Genomic DNA, 22,238 nt, shown 5'->3' on the forward strand with positions numbered 1-22,238 from the left:
ATATATATACTTGTGCATATTTATATAGTTAAACTTTTGAATGGGAGAAAACAAGAGGAAAACATTCTAATTAATAAGGTTACATACATGAAAATCAATAGTCAGTCATCATAATCTTTACAAACTCCTCGTAGTTGATAAGCCCATCCCCATCAACATCACCCTCCCTCAAGATGTCCTCGATCTCCTGGGGAGTCAAGTTCTCGCCAAGCACGCTCATGACTTCCTTGAGATCTTCGCCGGAAATCTGGCCGTCTCCGTTCTTGTCCAAAAGGGCGAATGCCTCACGGAATGAAGCCTCCGAGTCGTTCTTCTCGTTCTCCTGGTGCTTCTTGATGATATCGAGGAATCCATTCATGTCGGTGTTGGAGGAAATCTCCGTGGTGGGCTTGCCGAGCGAGGTAAGAAGGGCATTGACGTCGGCGGCGTTGACTCGACCGTCCTTGTTCTTGTCGAGGATGGCGAAGGCGTCCTTGTATTCGGCGAGTTGCGAGTCGGTGAGCGAAGGCATTACGGAAAGGATATGTGTCAGCTGGAGACAAGGAAGAGGAGGCGGAGGAGGCCGTTAAATAGCAAACACAAATGAGGAAGAAAAAAAATTTGCGGATAAAAATTAAAGAAGGGGGGATTTAAACTGGGGGGGGTGGAGAGGGTAAAAGAAACTGTATTGCGGGTTTTTCACCAATCACGGCGGTGCGCCATTTTTTCATTTCATTTTTCCGTGATCAACGTCACCTCCCCTTCTTGGCCAGCCAATGTGACGTATGTTGGCAAACGTTAACCTACATCGGCTCAATGTATAGGGTTGTTTTATTGCAGGCATTTCATTCTCAATCGGTTGGTTTTTGAGACCAGCCTGCTCTCAGGCGACCAGCCGACAACACCGCCCGAGTCCTGCCCTGGCTGCAAATTGGGGAACATGGAGGCGGGTGCGCAATCAGATCCAAACCAGCGTAGAGTCAACCCCATAATCTTGGGTTAACCTGAAAGCGTTACTGCGGTTTCAAGCAGAAACTCAAGGAAGGAATTTCCTTGGTTTTCGTATTTAAGCACGTCCAATAGGATTGTGCGGTGGTTAAGTAAGTCAGCAGCAGAAAAAAATAAAGACTTTGCGGCCATCGTACGTTTTGTTCCCTCCTTTGCTCTCTTTTCTCTATAGAAAGCTTGTAGATTAATAAGGAGTATTTAATTACCATTAGACTTTTCTTTTCGTTTTCTTCTTCTTTCGTCTCTCGTCTCAGTTAACGTCTCTAATCGATCTTCTTCCCACTCCCCATTCAAAATGGTCCATGAACAGCAATATACTAGCGAGCACAACTTCAAATTCCTCAAGGACAGGATCGTCGGCATCGTCGGTGTTCCTTTCTCAGGCGGACAGGTACAGTATCCCCTGCTTTGACTCTGGGGCTCTGCCCTGTTGGCGCACCTTTCGTCTCTGCGTCCTATATCACTGGGTTGATGTAGCGCATTGTTTACGGATGACTGCCCTGAGCAAAGCAAATTATGACCGTGGGAAAAATGAGACGCTTACCCTTATGTTTACTTTGTGTTTATTTTATGGTAGCCCAAGGGCGGTGTGGAGGAGGGGCCAGTGCGTCTCGTCGAGTTTGGGCTCATTGACCAGCTAAAGGATCTCGACTGGAAGGTGGAGTTCGATGGCCACCAGGATTACACTCAATTGAAGCCCGAGTCTGACCCCGAGATTGGCAATCTCAAGAACCCCCGCTACGTCTCCCGCGTTACGCAGGAGGTTTCCCGCCGCGTTGCGGCCCACGCCAAAAAGGGCAATCTGGTCCTCACCCTGGGAGGCGACCACAGCATTGCCATGGGCACCGTGTCCGGCGTGTTTGAGGCCCACCCCGACGCTTGCTTGATCTGGGTGGATGCACACGCCGACATCAACACCCCGCAGTCCACCGAGTCCGGGAACTTGCACGGATGCCCGGTGTCCTTCCTGATGGGCTTGGCGGGCACCGTCCCCGAGTTCGAGTGGATTCGCCCCGTGCTCAGGCCCGACCGTATTGTGTACATCGGTCTCCGTGACGTCGACCCTCCGGAGAAGCAGATTCTCCGCAAGCACGGCATCAAGGCCTTCTCGATGCACGAGGTGGACAAGTATGGCATCGGGCGCGTGGTGGAGATGGCCCTCGACCACGTGAATCCCAACCGCGACCGACCCATCCACCTGAGCTTCGATGTGGATGCGTTGGACCCCAGCGTCGCCCCCAGCACCGGCACTCCCGTGCGCGGCGGTCTGACCTTCAGAGAGGGCCACTACATCTGCGAGGCCCTGTGCGAGACCGGCCTACTGGTGGGCGTGGACTTGGTGGAAGTCAACCCTGCGCTCGCCGACAGTGACGCCGTCTACCAGACGGTCACCGTAGGGTGCTCCTTGACACGCTGCTGCCTCGGGGAGACGCTTCTCTAAGCACTCCCATCTGATTAGATAACCTGTATTTTCATCAATCCATTTTTCCTCTAGAATGTTGACATCTGTTCCATTAACCCCCCCTCATTGATCCCGTTCCTCCCCCTCTTCCCCCCCCCCCCCCTGATTGTCTCCTCTCCTCCTTTCTTGACTTGTGCTATTAAACCAAATCTTCCTTGACCTCCCCAGTGTGGGCCAAGCCCAGAAAGTGATTTTGGCCCGGCCCCGACCGCCTGGAGCCCCGGCTGAATCGAAATGTGGATTTTCCGGTTTCCAAATTTTGGCCCGCCCGGCCCCTGCAAGAGTGGTGTAAAAATAAGCTTTGACAACGCCGGTGGTACAAGCGATGTGGGAAATCTTTTTGTCCTTTCGCCGCTCAATTTTCTTTTTTTGCCGGCTTGTTTCGTCCATCATTGCCATTCCTTTCCATTGCGATCCAGCCTGGGACTCTTAGTGTCATTGGTGCAAGATGAGCGCTCCCCAACGAAAAAAGACCAATCTTAACCAGCTTTCCGAGGCAAAGCTAAAGCGCATCGCCGAGCATACCCAGCGATTACAGGAGTACTTGGAACTCCCCCGTATACGGGTCTCCGAGGCTAGCGAATCGTAAGTGTTGTCGTGTCTAGACCCTTGTTGCTTGATGGCTCCAACGGGAGAACATACTAATGACCATCTTTGCGCCTATCAGATTAATCAAATACTGCAATTCAACACGCGATCCGCTAGTGCCCTCGATCTGGGGCCCCGTTGACAAACGGGAAGATCCCTTCAGCCCCCAAAGAGAAGGATGCTGCGTTGTGCTCTAGCTCTGCCATGCGTTGTGTATATTCCTCCCACTCTGCCTACCCGCACTGTTTATTTTTATCTATCTCTCCTTCAACCCAATGCTGCCATGTCTTTAGATCATGTCTCCTTACCTTATGTGTTTATCTATTATTTACCGAATTATCCCCGATATTTCCTACTTCCTATTCGTGTAGCTATCCCGCTTTCCGCTCTTTCCAAAACACACATAATGCTCTCGTCTCCGGGTGGTAATAGGTTGCATTCCCTTATTTATCTTATATTTATCATGGGGAGGGTTTTCCGGATCCTATTCTACTAGAGAATAATAAACTATTCTTTTCATATGGCCCTCCTTGGGGTCTTTTTTTTTTTCATTTCCTCACGAAACCCCTCGAGTCCTCTCGACTCCCCCATTTTTATTAATTCCTGCCACGCCTCCCCCTTTGGAAATTTCTTAGATTATCGAGATGCTGGCCCACGCTCCCCGACTGTTTCAGGTACAAAGGATCAAATGCCTCAAATATGGGGGAAATCGATTTAATAAATAGGATAAATGACCAAACAACCAACTCGATTACATGTCGTGCCCTCATCTTACACCATTATTAGCAAGGTGCCTAAGAGCACCACTACGGCTACCATCCCAGCCCCTCTTCTCGTCTCAGCCCCGCTTGCTTGGCTTTTGCCCGGCACCGCTGTGGGACTCCCCGATGCAACCGGGGCGGAATTGGCGGAATTGGCGCTGGTCTGCGTCGGCCTCTGCTGATTGGACTCTGGGGTGGGCGTGTTGCTCGCCGCCGTCCCCGCCAACGCGGGCGGTAGCTTGCCCTCCTTCAGCATTTGGCAACTCTTCTCAAGCTCTTCGGGCGGAGGGATGGTGGTCGTGAGGCTGCCCCCCGGACATCCCTTGAAACAGGTGCTGTATTGCGCGGTGAAATCCTTGGCTTCACATAGACATTTGCCCATGTTGACCAAAGGTTCCGAGGTAGAATTGGAGGAGCGGCTGCAGTTAGTAATGGTGGTCATATAGCCTGTTCTCGTCTTACCGTCAGCCATGCGGCAGAGCAGCCAAGGGGGAATAGTTAAATGTGGAATTTACCTTGACACTTTTCCATCACGCAAGCCAAGTCATTCCCCGCATCCGGGCTCGAGTCGACGGTGGTGTCCTGGCGTTTCACCAGATCCGCATAGGCGGTGAATGTATTTGCAAGCGCAAAAGTCGGAATCAAGGCCAAGAGAAGGATGGGTTGGAGGAGCATTGTGGAGCTCAATGCAATTAAGAGAAAGGAGCAAGTATGCAGTGGGAAAGGAGAGGAAAGATGTCCAAGAGGAGCTTGCGGGTATGGGAGGAGAAACGGGGGAAATGTACTTGCTTCCGCGCTCGAAACAGCACCACATGAAATATAGGGCTAGTTAGGTTGCACGGTGGGAGAGAGCGTTTGAACTTTATATGAACTTAGTTTTTCGCAGTCTCCTTTCTCTTCTCAAGGCTCCAGCCGACTTCTCATATGGGAGGCGGTTTGTAAGCTGCATGCTTTGCCCTCCTAGCTAGTAGCGGGATCCTTCGTTGTTCAATTTCCAAACTGCTTGGAAAAGTATAGGCTGTAAGTAGACCACGGGGCCGGGGGAAACCAAACTCTCAGTCGGATGAGTCTGTGACCGTCTCACTTTCTTCGTCCTCGATTTAGATTCATCTCTCGAATTTTGAACGTGTCGAGTAAAAATAAACCAGCAGAATACACATACATACATACACACACACACATATATATATACATATATATATGTATGTGTGTGTGTATGCGGGTGTGTAGATTGAATTTTGTAGAAAGAATGCTTATTTAAATTTAGCCGCGAAGAAGACAATAAAAAGCAAAAGGAAGAATGAGAGGGGAGGGTCGGAAGGAGGAGCCAAGGAGGGAAAAAAAAGAAAAAAACAAAGCAATATTATCATGAAACTATGCAGAATGGAATAAACTATTTCTAAGCAAACACTCGCACCACTCCCTCTCGATCTCCACTCACTATCATGGGGTATGGGACCTCTAGCAGTTGCAAGTCGACGATGGCATCCAGATGGTTGCGCAGCAGCTGCTGCTGTCGAGCCATCATGCTCGGCGTTCGCTGCCCACCGGACGATCCCCCTCCGCCGCTGCCTCCGCCACCACTGCCCGTCCGGCTGTGCCGTGCTCGATTCCCGCCTCCGACGAAGGGTCCTTTGGCATCCGCCGATCTCCCCGCTGGGACCTCGTACCTTACAAGCAGGCCTCCTACATTTTTGGCGCCGTGTTTCGGCCGAGGGTCATCGAGGTCGAGCCCGGATACAACAAAGCTGGCCTCGGCGCGCGCCAAGTCCCAGAATCGGATCTTTCGATCCGAGCCTGCTGTGATGAGGAATCGGTCCTCCTTAAGAGCGAGAGCCCGCACCGCCTCGGAGGTAGAGGGTGAGATGTCGCGGGGAGTGAACGCATGGCGCAAAATTTCCGCGTCGGACGAGACAGGCAGCGGCTTGAATGCTTCCGGTTTGATGCCCGACGGAGAGGCCGTGTTGTCGCGAAGCACCATGAAGACCTCTCTGCATTCTCCATGCTCCACGTCCCACACCGCGATCTCATTTCGCCCCGACGCCACCAACACCGTCGCGGTCCTCTTCCCTCCACCACTCCCGCCACTCCCACCGCCAGGCCACAGGGCAAGTCGGTGTATCCGACTCCGGCTGGGGTGCATCCACGAACAGAGAGCAATGCGGAACCTCAGGTCCCAAAGGGTCAAGAGACCCCGAGCAGTCCCAACCAGCATCCAAGTGTGCTTAGGATCGGTCACCAGGGCGGTGATATCTCCGTGACTGAGGGGGTTGCGGAGTGACCAAGCCAGCTGCATCGTGCGGAGATCCACCGCCTGAATCCGGGAGGTCGAAGTTGCAATGAGGAGGATGGATTCGCTTTCTATCCCATACAAAGAAAAAAAAAATAAAAGACAAGCGGGTGATTAGCATTATGAATCGCAGCCTGTGAAGCAGCTCCCGGTGATGCCACTCACCTGTGGTGTAATGGCTCATGTAAACCGCATGTTCCCCATCCTCCAGCATGTATTTGCGCATCGGCTGACAGCGCCCATACTTTGCGGTCCCAGAAGATGAACTCACGAGATACTCCACTTTGAATAAATGCACTACGCCACTCTTTGCAGCGGCTGCGATGGTATGCGTGTTCTCTATGAAAGTCATACAAGTGACGCGCCCTCCCTGTAGGTTGTAGGTGAGGCGCGAGCGTGAAGTTGCATTCTTCTCAAGGCGGGCGGAATCCCAAATTTTGATCGTACCGTCGTCGGACGCGGTGGCAAAAAAGGCATGGTCCGGAGCGATGGCTATTTGAGTGATGGCAGCGCGGTGCTCTGCCAAGTGTGCCACAAGCACGCCTAGAGTAGCAGAAGAGCAAAGTAAATCCCCCTTGGTCAAGATGGCAAACAAAGAAAAGGCGGGCCGCAACTTACCTTGTGGACGCATCGCCTCGAGGGGTCGTAGCGGGACGGCTCCTTTCATGAGTCTCCGTCGTGCGGAGGCCGGTATTTTCGGTCCAAACTCCGGCATGGGCTCTGGGAAAGCCTCCATCGCCTTCTTCTCCAGCAGTCGTTTTAGATTTTTATCTGTCCCGCTGTAGGTCGATAAGCCCATCCTCAAATCCTCGGCCCTTCCAGAGCGCGAAGTGGTTGCGTTCGTTGCTGGCATCTCCACTGAGCTACGACTTGTGGTCGAACCGGCGAAGGAGTTGCGGCGAGCCACCACCGTGCCAAGTGCAATGGCTGTGCTCGTGCGGGTTTCGGCCGCCGCCTTGGTTTGACTATGGTTATTGTTTCCGCTGGTAGTGGAGGGGTGGTTTGAAGAAGGCCCAATTAAGCTAGTTCGGGAAGATTTTTTGTGCAATGACGAGGCGGGGAGGGATCTCGCTGTCGCAAGCGAAGAGGAAGGACCCTCCCCGGACACTGGGAGATTAGGAATTCGGACCCCCGAGAGGGTGGGCTCGGATCCCGATGAGCGTAACAATTCGATGTCGCCCGATCGTGCAGCGAGGGGGGGCGTTGCGGAGAGAGTTGACAGATTGTCGGCTGAACTCGAGGTGACCCCATATCTCACGGCTAACAAACGCTCTGCATCTGCATCCGGAGATTGTGTCGGCTCCGGTCCTCTCCCCGTGGTGATTTTGCGGTGCCGGTCACCGCCCAGGGAAGCAACTCGATCCGCAGGGTGCGGCTCTTGCTTCTTTGGAACTAGAACCTCCTCCACTGCTCCGGCGGCAATCGACTGAAGTGGGTTGCCACTCGCATTGGAAACGCTGATGCTGGGAGTCGATGCTTCGGCTGAGTAAGGGGGGTAGAGGAAAACGGTGTGAGGGGTTACGTTTAAGTTTTTGAGGGCAATAACACCGTTCTTGGCAGTGTGTCTAGCCTCTTCGTCACGCCCTCTAGATCTTGGCCTACACATAAGAGAAGGTCAAGCACATGGAATGAGAACAATAGACTACAGCAGCATATGTACCCCAGCTTCATTCGCGACAACTTATAAATATACTCCCTTAGTGCCGCCAACTTTTCGATATCGTCTTTTTGCATGCCAACGGTCCGTAGGCGGTCTAAATATTGCTCATCCTCTTCCGATAGTTGGTAGCCTTCCGCCGACGATCCCACCATAGACGCCCGCTTTTGCTGTGCCGTCATTAGCAGGCCAGAGGGTGGCTCCTTTGCCGAGAAGCTGCTTTTGCGCTGGATAGCATTTCTCCAAAAGAGTGATTCTGAAGTCGCCTTGCTGGCCCAAATAATAGCCTGCTCAAACACCTGACGTGAGAGCTGCAGAGGAAAATGGAGTGTTCAATGTTGTGAAATTATTTCGAAAGTTAGAAAAAGGGGGTACATACCGGCTCCTTGACGCTCTCCAAAAGCTTAAGTTCACTAATTTCTACGATGTCGGTGCGTAAAAAAGGAGTCACCAGAGGATAAATTATACACCACACGTCAGTTGCAGGCACTAGTTTCGAGACAGAGGCGATGAAGGCAATGACCCCTAATACAAAATGCTAGGCCTTTAGAATGCTAAATCTAAATGTACCACGAGGGCCCAACTTACAGTATCGGATCCAAATATTTGGATGGCATAACAACGGCGCCACAATGCCTACCAGCTCCCAGAGTTTTATTTTTTGGAAAAGCCCGAGCTCTGCGAGGCTTGTGAGAGACGCAAGCACCTTTTCAACCACGAATTCCTCCGAGTCTATCAACATGGTAGATATTAATTTAAGCTGAGTACTGGCCATTACACACCTCCGATACAGAATTGGGTAAGGAATGAAGGAGGGAGAGGGGGGGGGGGGTGGATAAGGTTAGGCAAGAAAATGCGTACCAGTCAGTGCTTGAATAGTCAGCGGTAATATGTACTCCTCCAAACTTCTTCCGCCCACAAACGTCCCCACTCCCACGATGCTCTCGAAAAATGCACACCTTAATGCCCAGTCTCGGTCGTTTAAAAAGGTGATCATATGGCTAAGTAATACATCGTTCGCTTTCTGACGGCCGAAGAAGATGCAAAGATAGGCGACATTAGTGAGTAGTACACGTTTTACTGCGCTTTCAGGATCGATGAGCAGAGTAATAACTTGCTCCTCAATAGTTTCAAGGAGATCGTGAACCATAGCGTCATAGGTAGCCTGTATATCAAGGACGAGTAAGTAAAGGAGAGTTGAAATTTTAATCCTCTGCATATATCGGATGGCAAACTCAAGCTTTGCATACCTCAATCGAGTGCCCCTCTACCTCCGAGTCTGGGTCTGCCAGGGTCAGAAGGCCCTCTGATTTTAGCGCCTGTGCCATCTCCAAAAAACGCATCGCAGTTTCAGCGATCGGTGCAATGCATGCCGCGTATGTCACACGGACAAACAATTCGGGATCCGTTGCAAAGGTTCGTAAGTTGGGGAAAATATACTCGGGGAAAATGGTGGCATTGCTTGGCGTGATCGATTCAACCATAGAGAGTAAGCGCGCCAGCGTTTTGACTGCGCTTGCTCTTACAAGGGCTGCTTCGTCGCTTAGCAGTGATATTACATACGGTACAATGCGGTCCAGCTTCACATCATCGGGCAAATGTTGTCCAATAGCAAGCAATAAGTCGAGGGCGGAAAGACGAGCAGAGGGGTAAGCGGTATTTCGAATTAATGAGCAGATAAGAGAAAGGAATATAAGTGCGCCATCGTCTATCAGAGATCCAGATATCATTAAAAATTCAAAACACTAAAAGCAGGAAAAAAAAAGTTTACCGGGATATTTCCGTTTTTTCTTCTCATATAGGATCGATTCATAGTTGGCAATACTGATGGAGGATGGTAAAAGAACCGAAGATGCAACCGAGTGCTGGTGGGGAGATTCCCCAGGAGGCTTCTCTGACCCATTCACTTCTTCCTCATCGCTCCCACTGATTCCAAAGTGATATGCAATCTTATCAAAGTCATAATATATTTTCTCAATACGTTCATCGGGCTCCGTATTCAGGCCAGCGCCATTGTTTATTGGGTCTTCACCCAGATTGCCATCGCTGTTGCTATTACGAGGTGTGACAAAACTACCGTGCGTATCCGTAAGGGAGCACATATATTGGTAAAGAAATGTGTAAAAGTAAGGGGGGAATGCTGTCCCGCGCCTTATAGATTGTAATATAAGAGTAAAAAATCAAAATTACAATGAAAAATTGCGCAGAGTTAATTACCATTCGGTTAAGTATTTGTCTGTAGTGTATCTACTCGAGGGGTCAAGCTGAATCATGTGCTTTACAATTTGCTAAAAACCCAGAGGAAGAAAATCAATCAATGCTGACCGCGAATACAATAATGGTTACATACTGCAATAGGCTCATCCTCAATCTTATCAATCTCTTGGGTAGGGTCATACTCTCCACTTCTATATTTAAATAATTGTGAAAGCGAAAAGATGGGCGTGCCTTCTAAAAACAATTCCGCTATAACGCAGCTGTGATAGAAATGAGATCTAGAAATACCATATCGAGCCTAGATCAGCACTTTATATTTACCCAAGAGAAAATATATCCATCTCGGGTGTCAGTTCACCATTGTCTATCGAGTTCTATTGAATGAATTTAATAGATGCTATCGAGAGCAAAGAAATTCAATAACAAAGCCACCTCACCTTATCTCCGGGCTCATAAAATCGCTCTGGAGCTAAATAACAGGTGCGTCGTTGCGATGTATCAAAGAAGAACGAAAAATCCGCCGGGTTATCCTAATAAACAAGTCAATAAAAACTCCTCAAAAAAGGTAAATCGAGCCTACCGCCGGTAAATAAGTCGGCTTGAATCCAGCAAAGTCTGTCAAGTAAACCCAATTCCAACTTGTTACGAGTACATTTTCGGTTTTGATATCTCCGTGGCATATCTAATATAAGAGAAACGGTAAGGAGTAGGAAAAAAAAAAAGACGAGAGACGAAGGGATTCTATAATAATAGTATATGGATGGTCATACCCCTCGGACGTGGGCATCGGAAACTGCATTTAGCAGCTGAAATGCGATCCATTTCTTTTCGATCAGAGTTAGAAAAGGACGAATGCTGATGCAATTGGAATAAGCAAATAAAATAGAGCATATTGTGTTATAAAACCATTATTCACCTGAGTCGATCATAAAGGTTGGTATAGTGGTAGGCACGGATCATGTAGGCAGCCTTCTCAGTCTCCAGGATTCTTCTGTATTCACAAGCATTGGGAGCTTCAGCGAGGAGGATTTGTTCCGCTTTAAAGTTATTACAAAAAAGAATCAGGAAATAAGTTGAATATGATACAGTAGTTATCGCTGGAGCGGTTCTGCAGTCATTCCTATACAAGTACTGATTCATTCTTTTCTCACCTTCAATCCTTTTCATATAGGCCTGAAGCGAGTAATTTTCCGATGGTTTGATGAAGATTTTTACCACTACCGAGCCTTCTTTGTGTCTTCCACGGATCGTCTTCAGAAATCTTGCACTTCCTAGACTATAATTGCCAAATTCCAACTTTTAAGCATCGATCCGCAGTGTTGAGTCTCGTAATAACTGACCTCTTCTCATATTGCACATCGCTCAACTCACTCACATAACTATCGATTCCAGCCACAGCAGTCGATGTTGTTACGCTGGAGAACTCGTTTCCCATCCTTCTCTTTAACTATAATGCGGATGGAGATCTGTCAGAATTTCCACCACGCGTTTTCACTTTTACAAACTCCTCTTGTGACTGTATTCCAATTTAATTGGTTTTAGGTTAGGGTTTTAGTCCTGGTATGGACATGCTTTCTGACTTTCAGTTGTAGTTCATCTTGCTCGTTTAGCTCTCCCTGCTTTTTATTCTTATATTCTGGCTTATTCTTTAAGCTATTAACCGAATTGTTACTATTTCGTGACTGGTTCACCCCTCTCCTGAGAATAAGGACAATAGTTTATTAGTTAAGATCTCTCTTTTAAACAACAATCCAGTCTGTTAAACGGAGTAAAAGAAACAAAGAGCGAAGATATTGGTAGGTGAAATTAAAGATATTTATCTTTGTTAAGCAGAAAGTAGAGAGGATATTGAAATAAGACAAACACTTTAAATTGCTCTATAAATGCATTAAATAATACGTCAGCGGGTACAATAGTTACAGTTTCGATTTTTGCTTGAGATCAAGCGGAACCTCCAAGAGTGCTTCTCGGACCCTCGAAACATTTTCAACACTCATACCACAATGTTCCACTAGATAATGCTCCACCGTACCATACACCCGTCTGAATGCACGTAAAGTTCTCTGCATTGATTCTTGGGAGGCAGATAGGAAGGACTGCACTTCCTCAGGAGCTAATGAATCGTCGAAGGTATTACTTAAGAAATTTGCGGCCGTATCGGAATCTGAAGCGAATACATAAAAATATCAGACAATCATTAAGAGTAAAGAGTATTCCACGAATATTACGTGAAAGTGCGAGCTGTGTTAGCGCATATTCTTCGCAAACAAATTCGGGCTCTAGTCCCAGCAAAACAAGCAGTAACATTACAAAAACCCCAGTCCTATCCTTTCCGCCAGTACAATGCACTAGCAGTGGCTCATGCGGATTGGAGGCTATATGTTCAAACACGTTACGATAGGCGGTAGTTCCAGAGGCAAGGATAGTCATGTAAGCTTAAAAAGAATAAAGAGTTAAGAGAAAATCATTAATTGTTGGAGGTAAACTATTCAAAATCACCCTCTTCGTATCCTGCAGGGCCCCGAGTATAACAGCTAAATCGCTCTTGCAACTTCTCTGGCGAATAATCCTCCATAGAAAAAACTGGGATGTGGTGTCGTTGTATTCCAGGAATTTCCCTAAAGTTTGCAATCACATTAGAATATCCTTTAACATGACAGGCCATATCCAGGATCCCTTACTTTGAGGGCATTACTTCGCTCTCCAGTATGGATCGAAAGTCAAATATATGCTTCACTCCCAACCTTCGTAATGTTTCTATCCCTTTCTCAGTAAGTCCCGACAGTCTAACAATAAAAAAAAAATAAGCACAGTTCCTATGAATAGAGACACCGTTTTTCAAATTTAATGCGACAATGCTTACTCTCCTGACCGATAAATATATCTTGCTCGTACATGCTTTTGTTCACGCGTGATCCACCCCCCTACATCTCTGAAGTTGAAAACACCTTCTACTTCAATCCATCTCCTTACTACACAGTGGTCATTTATACTTCGCAAGACTCTTCTCTTTTGGCTATTTTTTCCAAAATAATCCAAAATAATATCCACCACTTGTTGACCATATCGGCCACTAAAATTATGGTCAGCACCGGGTAAAATGCGGAGAGAGTGAGTGGGGATGCAATTCGCAAATTCTGTCGCATCGGTAATAGAAACGAAGCGATCCTGAGTACCATGGCAGGTGAGAACAGAAGTTGAACGTGGAAAAGTCTCTACATGGCTGTTATCCAACTTGCTAGTGTTTAAAATTTGCTGGCGAGAAATTTGATAACTCTTTGTATAATTTCCACAGACAACAGTGGCATTAAAATAGCCCTAATGAATTGTTCGACTCACACTTATATAAGGCAATAAAGAATCAATGAATTTCTCTCAATTACCATTCTTTCGAGTTGTTCAAGTAAGTGTGGTGCCATTTCTGCATTTTCGAAATTCTTCAATACTAAACGCATATGAAAACGGCCTGCAATGTTGACCACATGTGGGATGGTGCGATTATGCAGGCTGGCGTATTTAAGGCATGCGAATGCACCACGTGAATGACCGATGAGTGCGTATATAAAGTACCCTTCATTTTCAAAATGATTGACAACCGTGCTCAAGTCAGCGACATTGCCCTGAAGAAAAAAATATGATATGAACGATTCAGATGTCACAAGCAATTGGTAAACATTTACCTCAGCATCATCGTAAGGCGACATACCTTCGCTCTCACCTTCACCACGAAAGTCGAAACGATAGTTATCAAATGGCAGACTTTCTGCTAGCAATCGTTGAAAACAGTAATTTTTATGCCCGTATACCCCATGGCAAATTATTGCCAATCGTTTACGACCAGAGAGCTGGTCTATTGTCAGCTCCGATACAGGGCGAGTTTCAAGGATTCCAACAAGACGCTCATGGTAGCGTGTGTGGACGATCACACGGGAAGAGGGCATGAGTTACAGTACCTCTGTTCGGGAAACATGAAATTTTCGTTTTCGATGAGGGTATGTAATTACAAGATTTTCAATGTCCGAATACTGATATTAGAGCATGACCAGAATCAAGGTCCCGAGTATACAAGCTAATGGCGTCTTTCATATTTTCAACATAAGAGTATTCTTTGATTAGTGATCATGATTTTTATTAGTTATCCTAGAGTTGAACATGTTAATACGACGAATAGAATTATTTGGCACTGATCTCGCTATATTCATCGCAAATCAGTAGGATATTTATGATTTTTATATCTCAGCTTCAGGCATAGCAAGAATAAAAATACCAAGTATGTATCAATTGAATTCGGTTCATATTGTTTATACGCTCTGTGTACAAGGAGTTAGACGATTGTAGCCATAATCAGACCCATGTGCCCTGTGATGTCAATGAATAATAATAATAGACTAACCATAGAATGTTTAATTAACCAAACTTACTCAATGATTCAAAAATCGAGCGTATAAAGATAGCCGCTTAAGCAATCCTTATCCTCAAATAAAACCAGATATATGTATTTATATATGTATATTCAAGGGGGGAAGAAGTCAAAATTTTGTAATACAGTGATTGTCTAGAGCAGATAGATATTACGGAGTGTATATGGCTAATATGGAAGAAAAATAGGTTTTCAATTGGTAGTTGATGGAAAAGCGGGAACTTGCACTGTCCGGTGTCCACTTTCAGTGTCAAGCGATAGCTGACTAAGGCCAATTGCCTCTATCTCCCGCGCGGTTAACCGAATTCCAAAATACTCCTCCAAAATCTCTTGTCGTTCTGCCTCCGTTTCTATGAGTCGGTCCTCTACGCTTTTGCCATCTTGTAGTACCTTCAGCTTATCATTGATCAGAGTCACTCGCCCTCGAAAATCGGGGGTTGGTCTCGAAGCAATAATGTTGCTCGCAAAGATAGCTGGTGATGAGACGCAATAAATAGCCTTTGACAGATTGATAAAATCGGCATGGTACACCTCCTCATCAGTGAATGCATAGAGCCGTTGCCAGCCATCAAGGCCATCCCGGGTGTAATTTAACATCCAGGTTTGACCCTGATCCGTCCTTCCCCCGCTAAGAGGGGTGCTTTTGGGGCGACGCGTCTGTACTGGCGACAAGGGTTCAAGAGTAAACTTGTAGATTTCATTTGGAAGGCCCGCATGGAATTCCTGTTAGAAATGCGTGACAAATATTTCATATACAAGATTAGCCCTTCATTGCTGCAAAATTGACCCAATGAGTTTAGGCCCACCTTATTTAGCTGTATCGGAAGAGGCTCCAGTGGTGCAGAACTTCCAAAGCCTACGTCTATTAAATATTGGGTCCCTTCAGAGTCGATCCAGAAGTTTACCATATGGGTGGTCGCTGGAATATGGAGCCCATATTCTAAACCCATGGCCTCAGTTGTTACGCGGGCCGAGCCACTCCAGAGCGGATCGAAATTGAAGGCACGTAGGACAGCAGCAAACAATGTATTTTGCTCGTAACTAATAAAGGAGATTGTAGAGCAATCAGCGAAAATCAATATCACGACAAGTGAGAATCCAATTCATACCAAAAACCAGCCAAGTTTCGCTCCATCAGCTTGTAAATCAGATCATTGAGATTTAGATTCACACGCAGATCCACCATCGGCGGAGGTCGGTTGATTTTCTTTGGAACACCGTCTCGCGATCTTTCATCATTATTAGGGAGCTCAGGGTCAAAATACAAAACTCCAACATTCCCGAATGTAAAATGGGTGACATGAGCTCTCTTTAACGTGGTTAGGGTTTCTAGATTAGGCTATTAGATGCAACATTAAATCGAGATGCTTGAGTTTAAAATTCCACAAGAAATTTACCGGGGGGAGCTTTTCACCCTCTAGTGAGGGAATATTGTCATGTGAGTCACCGTTTTGTGTGATAGGGACAAATTGCCCATCGACCACCCGCAATCCAACATGGTGAAGATAACGTGCAAGTTGGTGGGAATTTAATGTAAGAAGGGGTTCATCAAGATACATAGTAGGGAATCGACAACTATAATGCTAAAAATGTTGAAAAGAAATACAAGCTATGGTTTGAATAGCGAAATATAGTGGGCGAGACGAAAACGCAGAATTAAAACCCTTTTATAGTAATGCTGGTCCCCACGATGGATGAGTAACCCAATATGCACAGGAATATCGTGTCATATTACACATGATTCCCGCAATGACTAACTGATAAGTCTGAAGCAACTTCTATTCTTGGTATGCGCTCTCCCCTACGCTTACAAATTTGAGTTTTCAGACCAATGAAATAACTCTCAACGCCTAAATTTATCCGTAGCTTCATTCCCATTTGATAGTTTCGCTAGGGCGAAGTTCCATAGGTAGTACTAATATGGATCCCTCTGGAGCTTTGATGTTTATTTTAAAGACATTATTAACCCGAAATTATCTACTTCCATACCATCAACTAAGTAAAAAACAAAGGTCTAAATGACTGTATCTCCAATACGGGCTTGCACAATGGGAAAGTAGGCAGATGGAAAAATAGTAGTGCCATTGGCCACAAATATCGGAATAGCCTCAACAATGTCCATGAAAATTGTACTCGTTTCGCTTAACGCCTCTAACTGCAGAACTGGTCTTAACTATATTAAACACGCTTGCTTTGTGCCTTGCATCCACCTCTCCGTCGCTTTAACACTGCGGCTAGACTCTTTTCTTGCTTGAAACAGCTGTCAAAGCTCGCTCCATCTGCGAAAAATCGGCTGTCCCAAAAGCCGTGTATTCCAAACGCATAAGAGTACCCATTCTCGAAATAGTCATCTCGCACGCAAAGAGAAACTGCAATGGAATAAGAGAGATTAAGTACAGAGAGCACAAAAAGAGAGATGTTAGTGGTGAGTTTCATTGTAAAAAATAGTGCCTGGCTTTTGTAAAGATAAAACTTAATATATAAAAATCATTTGCTATTTCACTTTTTTATATGATCTCTCTAACATTGGTCCTATATCTCAAATCGTGAATAGATCTATCAGTGATTAATTAAACTCAAGCTTTGAGTAATAACCACAAAAATTCGATCAAATCTCCGATTAGAATTCGGATAGGTCATTGTTAATGAAAAAGCATTTATACTAGATGCAATTCCTCCTGCTTTTCCTGGTTATTTCAGGATGGCATCAGATTCAATTAAATATAAATAATAGACCCATGTTGTTGAGGAGTACTCTTGACAAATTTAAGAAGGGAAAATCGTCAAGTGTATTCGTATAGCAATGTACATATCAAGTAGAGAAATCTGATTAAATCTGATTAAATTTCTTATTGCCTAGGAATCATGTTAATAGCCTGTACCTCGTGATTAATAGAATAAATTGCACTATATGGAAAATAATTTAGAAAACTCATACTAGTAACTTACATGTTTTAGAAAACATGGAGTACTCCATTAAGCATCAACCAGCAGCTAAATCTTGAACTACTAACTGATCATGATGCAAGTATTTTTAGGTCCATCTCCTTTCTAGATTAGTCATGGCTATTTGCGATTCAAAATATCGTATAAATAATATTTAGATATAAATAGAGTAAATCTGTACTTGGCCGCTAGAACCTCTATACTCAAAAAAAAATTTCTATCAACAAAGAGGTTGCCTGCGTCAGCGGGGAATCGAACCCCGTCCTTTTCCTTGGAAGGGAAATATTGTACCAGTCAACTACTGACGCCACGCTCGTGTTGTGAGGAAATTTGGAACTAAATGGATCAATGGCGCAGTAGTAGAGAATGGAAGCTTAGCTTTTGTGACTGGGGGAGGGTTAGTGTAGTGGACTATCCCTGGTATGCCGATGAGAACGGCGTGGGTTCAAATCCCACTTCCCCCACCAGCACTTACTCTTAGTTTGTGACTGCTGTCCACTTGATCAGAAATTGAGTCTACATTATTGAAAGGATCCCTCCTACGATAAGTACAAAGATTACATCGGTTTCACGTACAGGCTATTCACGACAACTACGATACACGCATATCGATTGAACGCCTATCTATCAAGGACCTATATCTCGTTATGTTAAGTCCATTGACATTAACTTCATGTAATATATGGAAATTAAATAAAAGTTTCCATTGATTGATCAAAAAAAAAAAGCTTAGCTTTTGTGACTTGATCACTTTATTATCTTTATTTCTTTAACTGAGTCCTTTTGTGAGAATATTTAATATTATACGGTTGTTTATTACGCCAACCTTATTTTATGACAACTTTATTATATTGAGATGATGCCATTTTATTACTCTTATTATTTATATTTTTCCCTATGTGATACGTTAACAACAGTATAAAAAGACCGATATTTCATTTACAATAAAAGACGTGCTATTTTGTATGGAGATAGAACCGGATACGTTTCAAACCACCATCTTGTGTCGTTTATTAGTCTTCTGAAGTGTTTAAGGAAGGACAATCAAGAGCTTAGGGATAGCTAGAGGATTGTCGGGATAGACCTTATTAGACATATATTCGACGCAACACTCGGTAATTGAGATGGTGTTGATATACCTCGCCGCCCAAAGCCACACTGACGTGAGTTCGGGACCACCATTTCTAGCTCCAATACGATCTTGCCGAATACCCTACCACCCGCATTCTAGTTTTCCTTTTTTTTTTTCTTTCTATATTAGTCCATATTCTTTTCCTCTCTTGTATAATACCGTCCTTGAAAAATAGGATGGTATTCATACGATCAACCACTACTTACATGTATTTCTCCTGACATTTTTTTTTTTGAGAGTATTTCTCCTGACAAGGCACTATACTAACTTAAAAGGATACTTTTCAATAAAGATCCATAAATCCCAAAAAAAAAAACGGGACCACCATTTCAATTCGTTCTAAAATATCCCCTTAAGCTTTAACATTAGTTTCCTCTTCACTTTATTGCTTCTATTAATGTAACCATTGTACTTTAGAGTCTTTACAAACAATAAAGACTCAACATTGATCAAAAAAAAAGTGAGTTCGGGACATTCGAAGGTTGCTTTCATTCAATAAAGATCCATAAATCCCAAAAAAAAAAACATTCGAAGACCCCTTTACCTTCTACCTTATCCCCTTCCTATCCTCTGCTTCCATTTGTTTACTACCCACCCCACTTCTCATGTTTTCCTTTGATATCCACAGTTAGTTGAGTTTCACCATTCCCTTACCTATTTGAGCTGAAAGTCGATATGACCAACATATCATTTCGATCTACGATATCACCCAAAGCTTTAGCTCTGGCTTCCCTTTCACTTTATTGCTTATAATAATGTAACATTTGTATTTTAGAGTCTTCCTATACAATAAAGACTCGGCATTAATAAAAAAAAAGACCCCTCTACCTCAAAAGGATACTTTTCAATAAAGATCCATAAATCCCAAAAAAAACATTCGAAGAAAGTTAAGAGCCCCGGGGCTTAACCAATGTGTGCTGGGTTCAATTCCCGGCGACGGCACCTGTACTAGAGATGGGTCCGGGACATACTCTAGGAATCGAGCTATAAGATACTTCGTTATTAATAATTTGATATTGATCGTCCTCAGAAAAACGAGAAATACGTTTAATATAGTGACTTGTCAGAAGAAATACATGTAAGCAATGGTTGAGCGTTAGAAATAGCGTGCAAATCCTTTCATTTAACTTGTATAGGAGACTTTTCAATAAAAAGATCCTTCAATCCCAAAAAAATAGGGACATTCGAAGAAGGTGTGACGGATGGTATACCTCGGAGCGTTACAGCGGGTACATTTCGGGTCATGACCTGGGAATGTCGAGTTTGTAATTACACGCACTACGAGGATTCGCCAGCGTAGTGTGCGGTGTTTTGGGAGGGTTGGCCGTTTTTGGATGGAGGTCCAGACCTTTTCCCATTCCTTTGCCGTGGATGCAACCTCTGGCCAGGATTGGGGCGTCAGCGTTTCTGGTTCCGGAGAGCCATTTCGCTGGAAGTGCCTTCCCCGTCGGGTGGATTATTCCAGGACGGGCGCGCCAGCCAGGTGACAGAGGTGGAGTGGGAAACGAGGATGCGGATGTTGTCGGGGTATGGCAGAACATTTCGTGATTTTCTCTACTAGGTTAGGGGGCAGGATAAGGTATCCGTGTTCCCATGATAAGGTGAAATCGTTATAACGGCGTTCGCACGCTCTTTTTAGCCTTTCCGTGGGTTGCGCAGAGTATCTACGCTCCATTTCCGATTGTATCTGCATGTTCCGCTCCAAAAAGGCTTGTCGCCGGAGTGATCTGCATTCTATCCTTCCTCTATTGATAAGGAAGGTTAGGGAGTTTCCTGATTTTTTTATTTTAACAAAGGATCTTTATTAAAAAGTGTCCTATCCTGTTAAAAAGGTAGGGTAGCTTCTACGTCAAAATCACCCAGGTAATGCTCCTGGCCCTGGAGTTTCCTGAATGCCTATTTTTTTTTTTTGATCAATGCCGAGTCTTTATTGTATAGGAAGACTCTAAAATACAAATGTTACTTTATTATAAGCAATAAAGTGAAAGGGAAGCCAGAGCTAAAGCTTTGGGTGATATCGCAGATCGAAATGATATGTTGGTCATATTGACTTTCAGCTCAAATAGGTAAGGGAATGGTGAAACTCAACTAACTGTGGATATCAAAGGAAAACATGAGAAGTGGGGTGGGGAGTAAACAAATGGAAGCAGAGGATAGGAAGGGGATAAGGTAGGGGTTACTGCGTTATCCCAGTATCAGAGCCGCTCCGATCGCTCCCTCTCTAACCGCACCCAGCTTGCACCATCTTCTTCGAAACTGTTCGATTTGCCGGTTTTTTCGTGCTCGGATTAGTTCGGCTCCTATCACTTCCTCAATATCTAGTTTGGCCCGGCTGATGATTATTTCGGGTGAGGCTCGGGTGCTTTCGAAATGAAAGGCGATCCGATCTCGGTGGATTTGCCACAACACCGAGTCAAAAGTAATTCGGGCTACGTGTCTCGCTGTTCTCGTGGATTCTGTGAGGTCTCCTAGTATGAGGTTGCGAGTAGTCAGCACCGGAGTATTCTGGGGGCCTGTGATGGTGACGATGCACCTCTCCGCCCACTGCCACACTGGTGTGAGTTCAGGACATTCGAAGAAAGTATGACGAATTGTGTCTCTTGAGGCGTTACATCGGGTGCACTTCGGGTCGTGACCAGGAAATGTCGAGTTAGTGATCACTCGTTCCACAAGAATCCGCCAGCGTAGCGCACGGTGTTTTGGGAGGGTGGGTCGTTTGTGGACGGAAGTCCAGATTTTCTTCCAATCCTCGGGTGTAGATCCAGCCTCTGGCCAGGATTGAGGGACCAATATGTTGGGCTCTAGAGAGCCGTTGCGCCGGAAGTGCCGTCCTTGTCGGGTGGAGTATTCTACGACTGGCCTGCCGGCCAGGTGGCAGTGATAAAGTGGGAAACGGGGGTGAGGGTGTTGTTGCGGTATATCAGTACACTCCGTGACCTTTGCAACTAAGCTCGGGGGTAAGTTGAGGTAACGGAGCTCCCATCCAAGAGAACGGCTGCAGTATCGGCGGTGACACGCGTTCCTTAGCCTTTCTATAGGGAGCGCAGAATATCTACGCTCCATTTCCGACTGCCTTCCAATATTCCTGTCAAATAAAGCCTGATTATGGAGCGATCTGCACTCGATTTGTCCTCCCCAGCGTACGAATGTTAGTATCTCATTGAGGAGGTATGGCGGTGTTGGGGGTTTTGGCTCCTCCATTTGTCGGCCCTCGTCTGTGATTAACGGGCACTTGTAGAGAGGTAGAGACAAGACCTCGGTCGCAGTCCAGTTTGGTGATGCTACTGGGCTACCTCCGAGCATACGCCATGTTTGGAACTGATTAAACCAGAACCCTCCTTTGCGTTTGAGCTTGGCAGTGGAGAACGTGGTGGCAAAGATGGCTGTACCGTAGCCTTCTGGAGCATACTTTCCTGTCAGGTTAAGAAGTGAGATGCTTGCCCAGAGGGAAACCGTCGGGTCCGATGCTGGTTTCTTCATTTCTCTTGCGAGTTTGGGAAACCATGATGCGAGTAAGGCAGTTGATTGTTGTCTAGGGAGAATGAGACCTAGGCCTCCCTCCTCTCGCGTTTTAGAAAGGAGGCTAAGACTGATCTGCGGGCCGTTTCCTGAATTTTTTTTTTTTTGATCAATCAATGGAAACTTCTATTTAATTACCATATATTACATGAAGTTAATGTCAATGGACTTAACATAACGAGATATAGGCCCTTGATCGATAGACTTTCAATCGATATGCGTGTATCGTAGTTGTCGTGAATAGCCTGTACGTGAAACC

At 45.5% G+C, this 22,238-nt stretch overlaps 10 protein-coding genes and 1 non-coding gene across 11 annotated transcripts; 2 read left to right on the forward strand and 9 right to left on the reverse strand.

The window, feature by feature from the left end:
- Positions 1-94: 94 nt before the first annotated feature.
- On the reverse strand, positions 95-511 carry VTP21DRAFT_10757 (uncharacterized protein; the record flags this gene model as incomplete). The annotated part of the gene is made up of 1 exon (XM_069390128.1): positions 95-511. One exon carries the CDS (start codon positions 509-511, stop codon positions 95-97), a length of 417 nt encoding a protein of 138 aa, XP_069253380.1.
- Positions 512-1,282: 771 nt separating this feature from the next.
- Positions 1,283-2,428, forward strand: VTP21DRAFT_10758 (uncharacterized protein; the record flags this gene model as incomplete). The annotated part of the gene is made up of 2 exons (XM_069390129.1): positions 1,283-1,378; positions 1,565-2,428. 2 exons carry the CDS (start codon positions 1,283-1,285, stop codon positions 2,426-2,428), a joined length of 960 nt encoding a protein of 319 aa, XP_069253381.1.
- A 469-nt stretch (positions 2,429-2,897) lies between these two features.
- On the forward strand, positions 2,898-3,234 carry VTP21DRAFT_10759 (uncharacterized protein; the record flags this gene model as incomplete). The annotated part of the gene is made up of 2 exons (XM_069390130.1): positions 2,898-3,034; positions 3,117-3,234. The coding sequence occupies 2 exons, from the start codon at positions 2,898-2,900 to the stop codon at positions 3,232-3,234; spliced, it is 255 nt and encodes an 84-aa protein (XP_069253382.1).
- Positions 3,235-3,808: 574 nt separating this feature from the next.
- Positions 3,809-4,473, reverse strand: VTP21DRAFT_10760 (uncharacterized protein; the record flags this gene model as incomplete). Its single annotated transcript, XM_069390132.1, has 2 exons — positions 3,809-4,245; positions 4,314-4,473. The coding sequence occupies 2 exons, from the start codon at positions 4,471-4,473 to the stop codon at positions 3,809-3,811; spliced, it is 597 nt and encodes a 198-aa protein (XP_069253383.1).
- Positions 4,474-5,197: 724 nt separating this feature from the next.
- Positions 5,198-11,397, reverse strand: VTP21DRAFT_10761 (uncharacterized protein; the record flags this gene model as incomplete). Its single annotated transcript, XM_069390133.1, has 18 exons — positions 5,198-6,159; positions 6,254-6,631; positions 6,707-7,686; positions 7,749-8,056; positions 8,125-8,270; positions 8,334-8,477; positions 8,607-8,910; positions 8,996-9,453; positions 9,517-9,896; positions 9,963-10,033; positions 10,096-10,222; positions 10,284-10,336; positions 10,400-10,492; positions 10,543-10,644; positions 10,733-10,817; positions 10,879-10,999; positions 11,114-11,238; positions 11,303-11,397. The coding sequence occupies 18 exons, from the start codon at positions 11,395-11,397 to the stop codon at positions 5,198-5,200; spliced, it is 4,932 nt and encodes a 1,643-aa protein (XP_069253384.1).
- A 481-nt stretch (positions 11,398-11,878) lies between these two features.
- VTP21DRAFT_10762 (uncharacterized protein) lies at positions 11,879-13,903 on the reverse strand (the record flags this gene model as incomplete). The annotated part of the gene is made up of 7 exons (XM_069390134.1): positions 11,879-12,126; positions 12,191-12,397; positions 12,462-12,580; positions 12,644-12,748; positions 12,826-13,280; positions 13,346-13,582; positions 13,643-13,903. The coding sequence occupies 7 exons, from the start codon at positions 13,901-13,903 to the stop codon at positions 11,879-11,881; spliced, it is 1,632 nt and encodes a 543-aa protein (XP_069253385.1).
- A 671-nt stretch (positions 13,904-14,574) lies between these two features.
- VTP21DRAFT_10763 (uncharacterized protein) lies at positions 14,575-15,941 on the reverse strand (the record flags this gene model as incomplete). The annotated part of the gene is made up of 4 exons (XM_069390135.1): positions 14,575-15,105; positions 15,189-15,423; positions 15,492-15,721; positions 15,780-15,941. 4 exons carry the CDS (start codon positions 15,939-15,941, stop codon positions 14,575-14,577), a joined length of 1,158 nt encoding a protein of 385 aa, XP_069253386.1.
- Positions 15,942-17,565: 1,624 nt separating this feature from the next.
- VTP21DRAFT_t74 lies at positions 17,566-17,636 on the reverse strand. Its single transcript has one exon. It is a non-coding gene; the product is annotated as a tRNA-Gly (tRNA).
- Positions 17,637-18,358: 722 nt separating this feature from the next.
- VTP21DRAFT_10764 (uncharacterized protein) lies at positions 18,359-18,684 on the reverse strand (the record flags this gene model as incomplete). The annotated part of the gene is made up of 2 exons (XM_069390136.1): positions 18,359-18,541; positions 18,667-18,684. The coding sequence occupies 2 exons, from the start codon at positions 18,682-18,684 to the stop codon at positions 18,359-18,361; spliced, it is 201 nt and encodes a 66-aa protein (XP_069253387.1).
- A 1,017-nt stretch (positions 18,685-19,701) lies between these two features.
- On the reverse strand, positions 19,702-20,001 carry VTP21DRAFT_10765 (uncharacterized protein; the record flags this gene model as incomplete). The annotated part of the gene is made up of 1 exon (XM_069390137.1): positions 19,702-20,001. The coding sequence occupies one exon, from the start codon at positions 19,999-20,001 to the stop codon at positions 19,702-19,704; it is 300 nt and encodes a 99-aa protein (XP_069253388.1).
- Positions 20,002-20,644: 643 nt separating this feature from the next.
- On the reverse strand, positions 20,645-21,940 carry VTP21DRAFT_10766 (uncharacterized protein; the record flags this gene model as incomplete). Its single annotated transcript, XM_069390138.1, has 1 exon — positions 20,645-21,940. One exon carries the CDS (start codon positions 21,938-21,940, stop codon positions 20,645-20,647), a length of 1,296 nt encoding a protein of 431 aa, XP_069253389.1.
- Between the last annotated feature and the right edge of the window lie 298 nt (positions 21,941-22,238).

The sequence above is a fragment of the Calcarisporiella thermophila genome (genome assembly GCF_041956535.1).
Source record: "Calcarisporiella thermophila strain CBS 279.70 unplaced genomic scaffold VTP21scaffold_7, whole genome shotgun sequence".
Classification (NCBI taxonomy): domain Eukaryota; kingdom Fungi; phylum Calcarisporiellomycota; class Calcarisporiellomycetes; order Calcarisporiellales; family Calcarisporiellaceae; genus Calcarisporiella; species Calcarisporiella thermophila.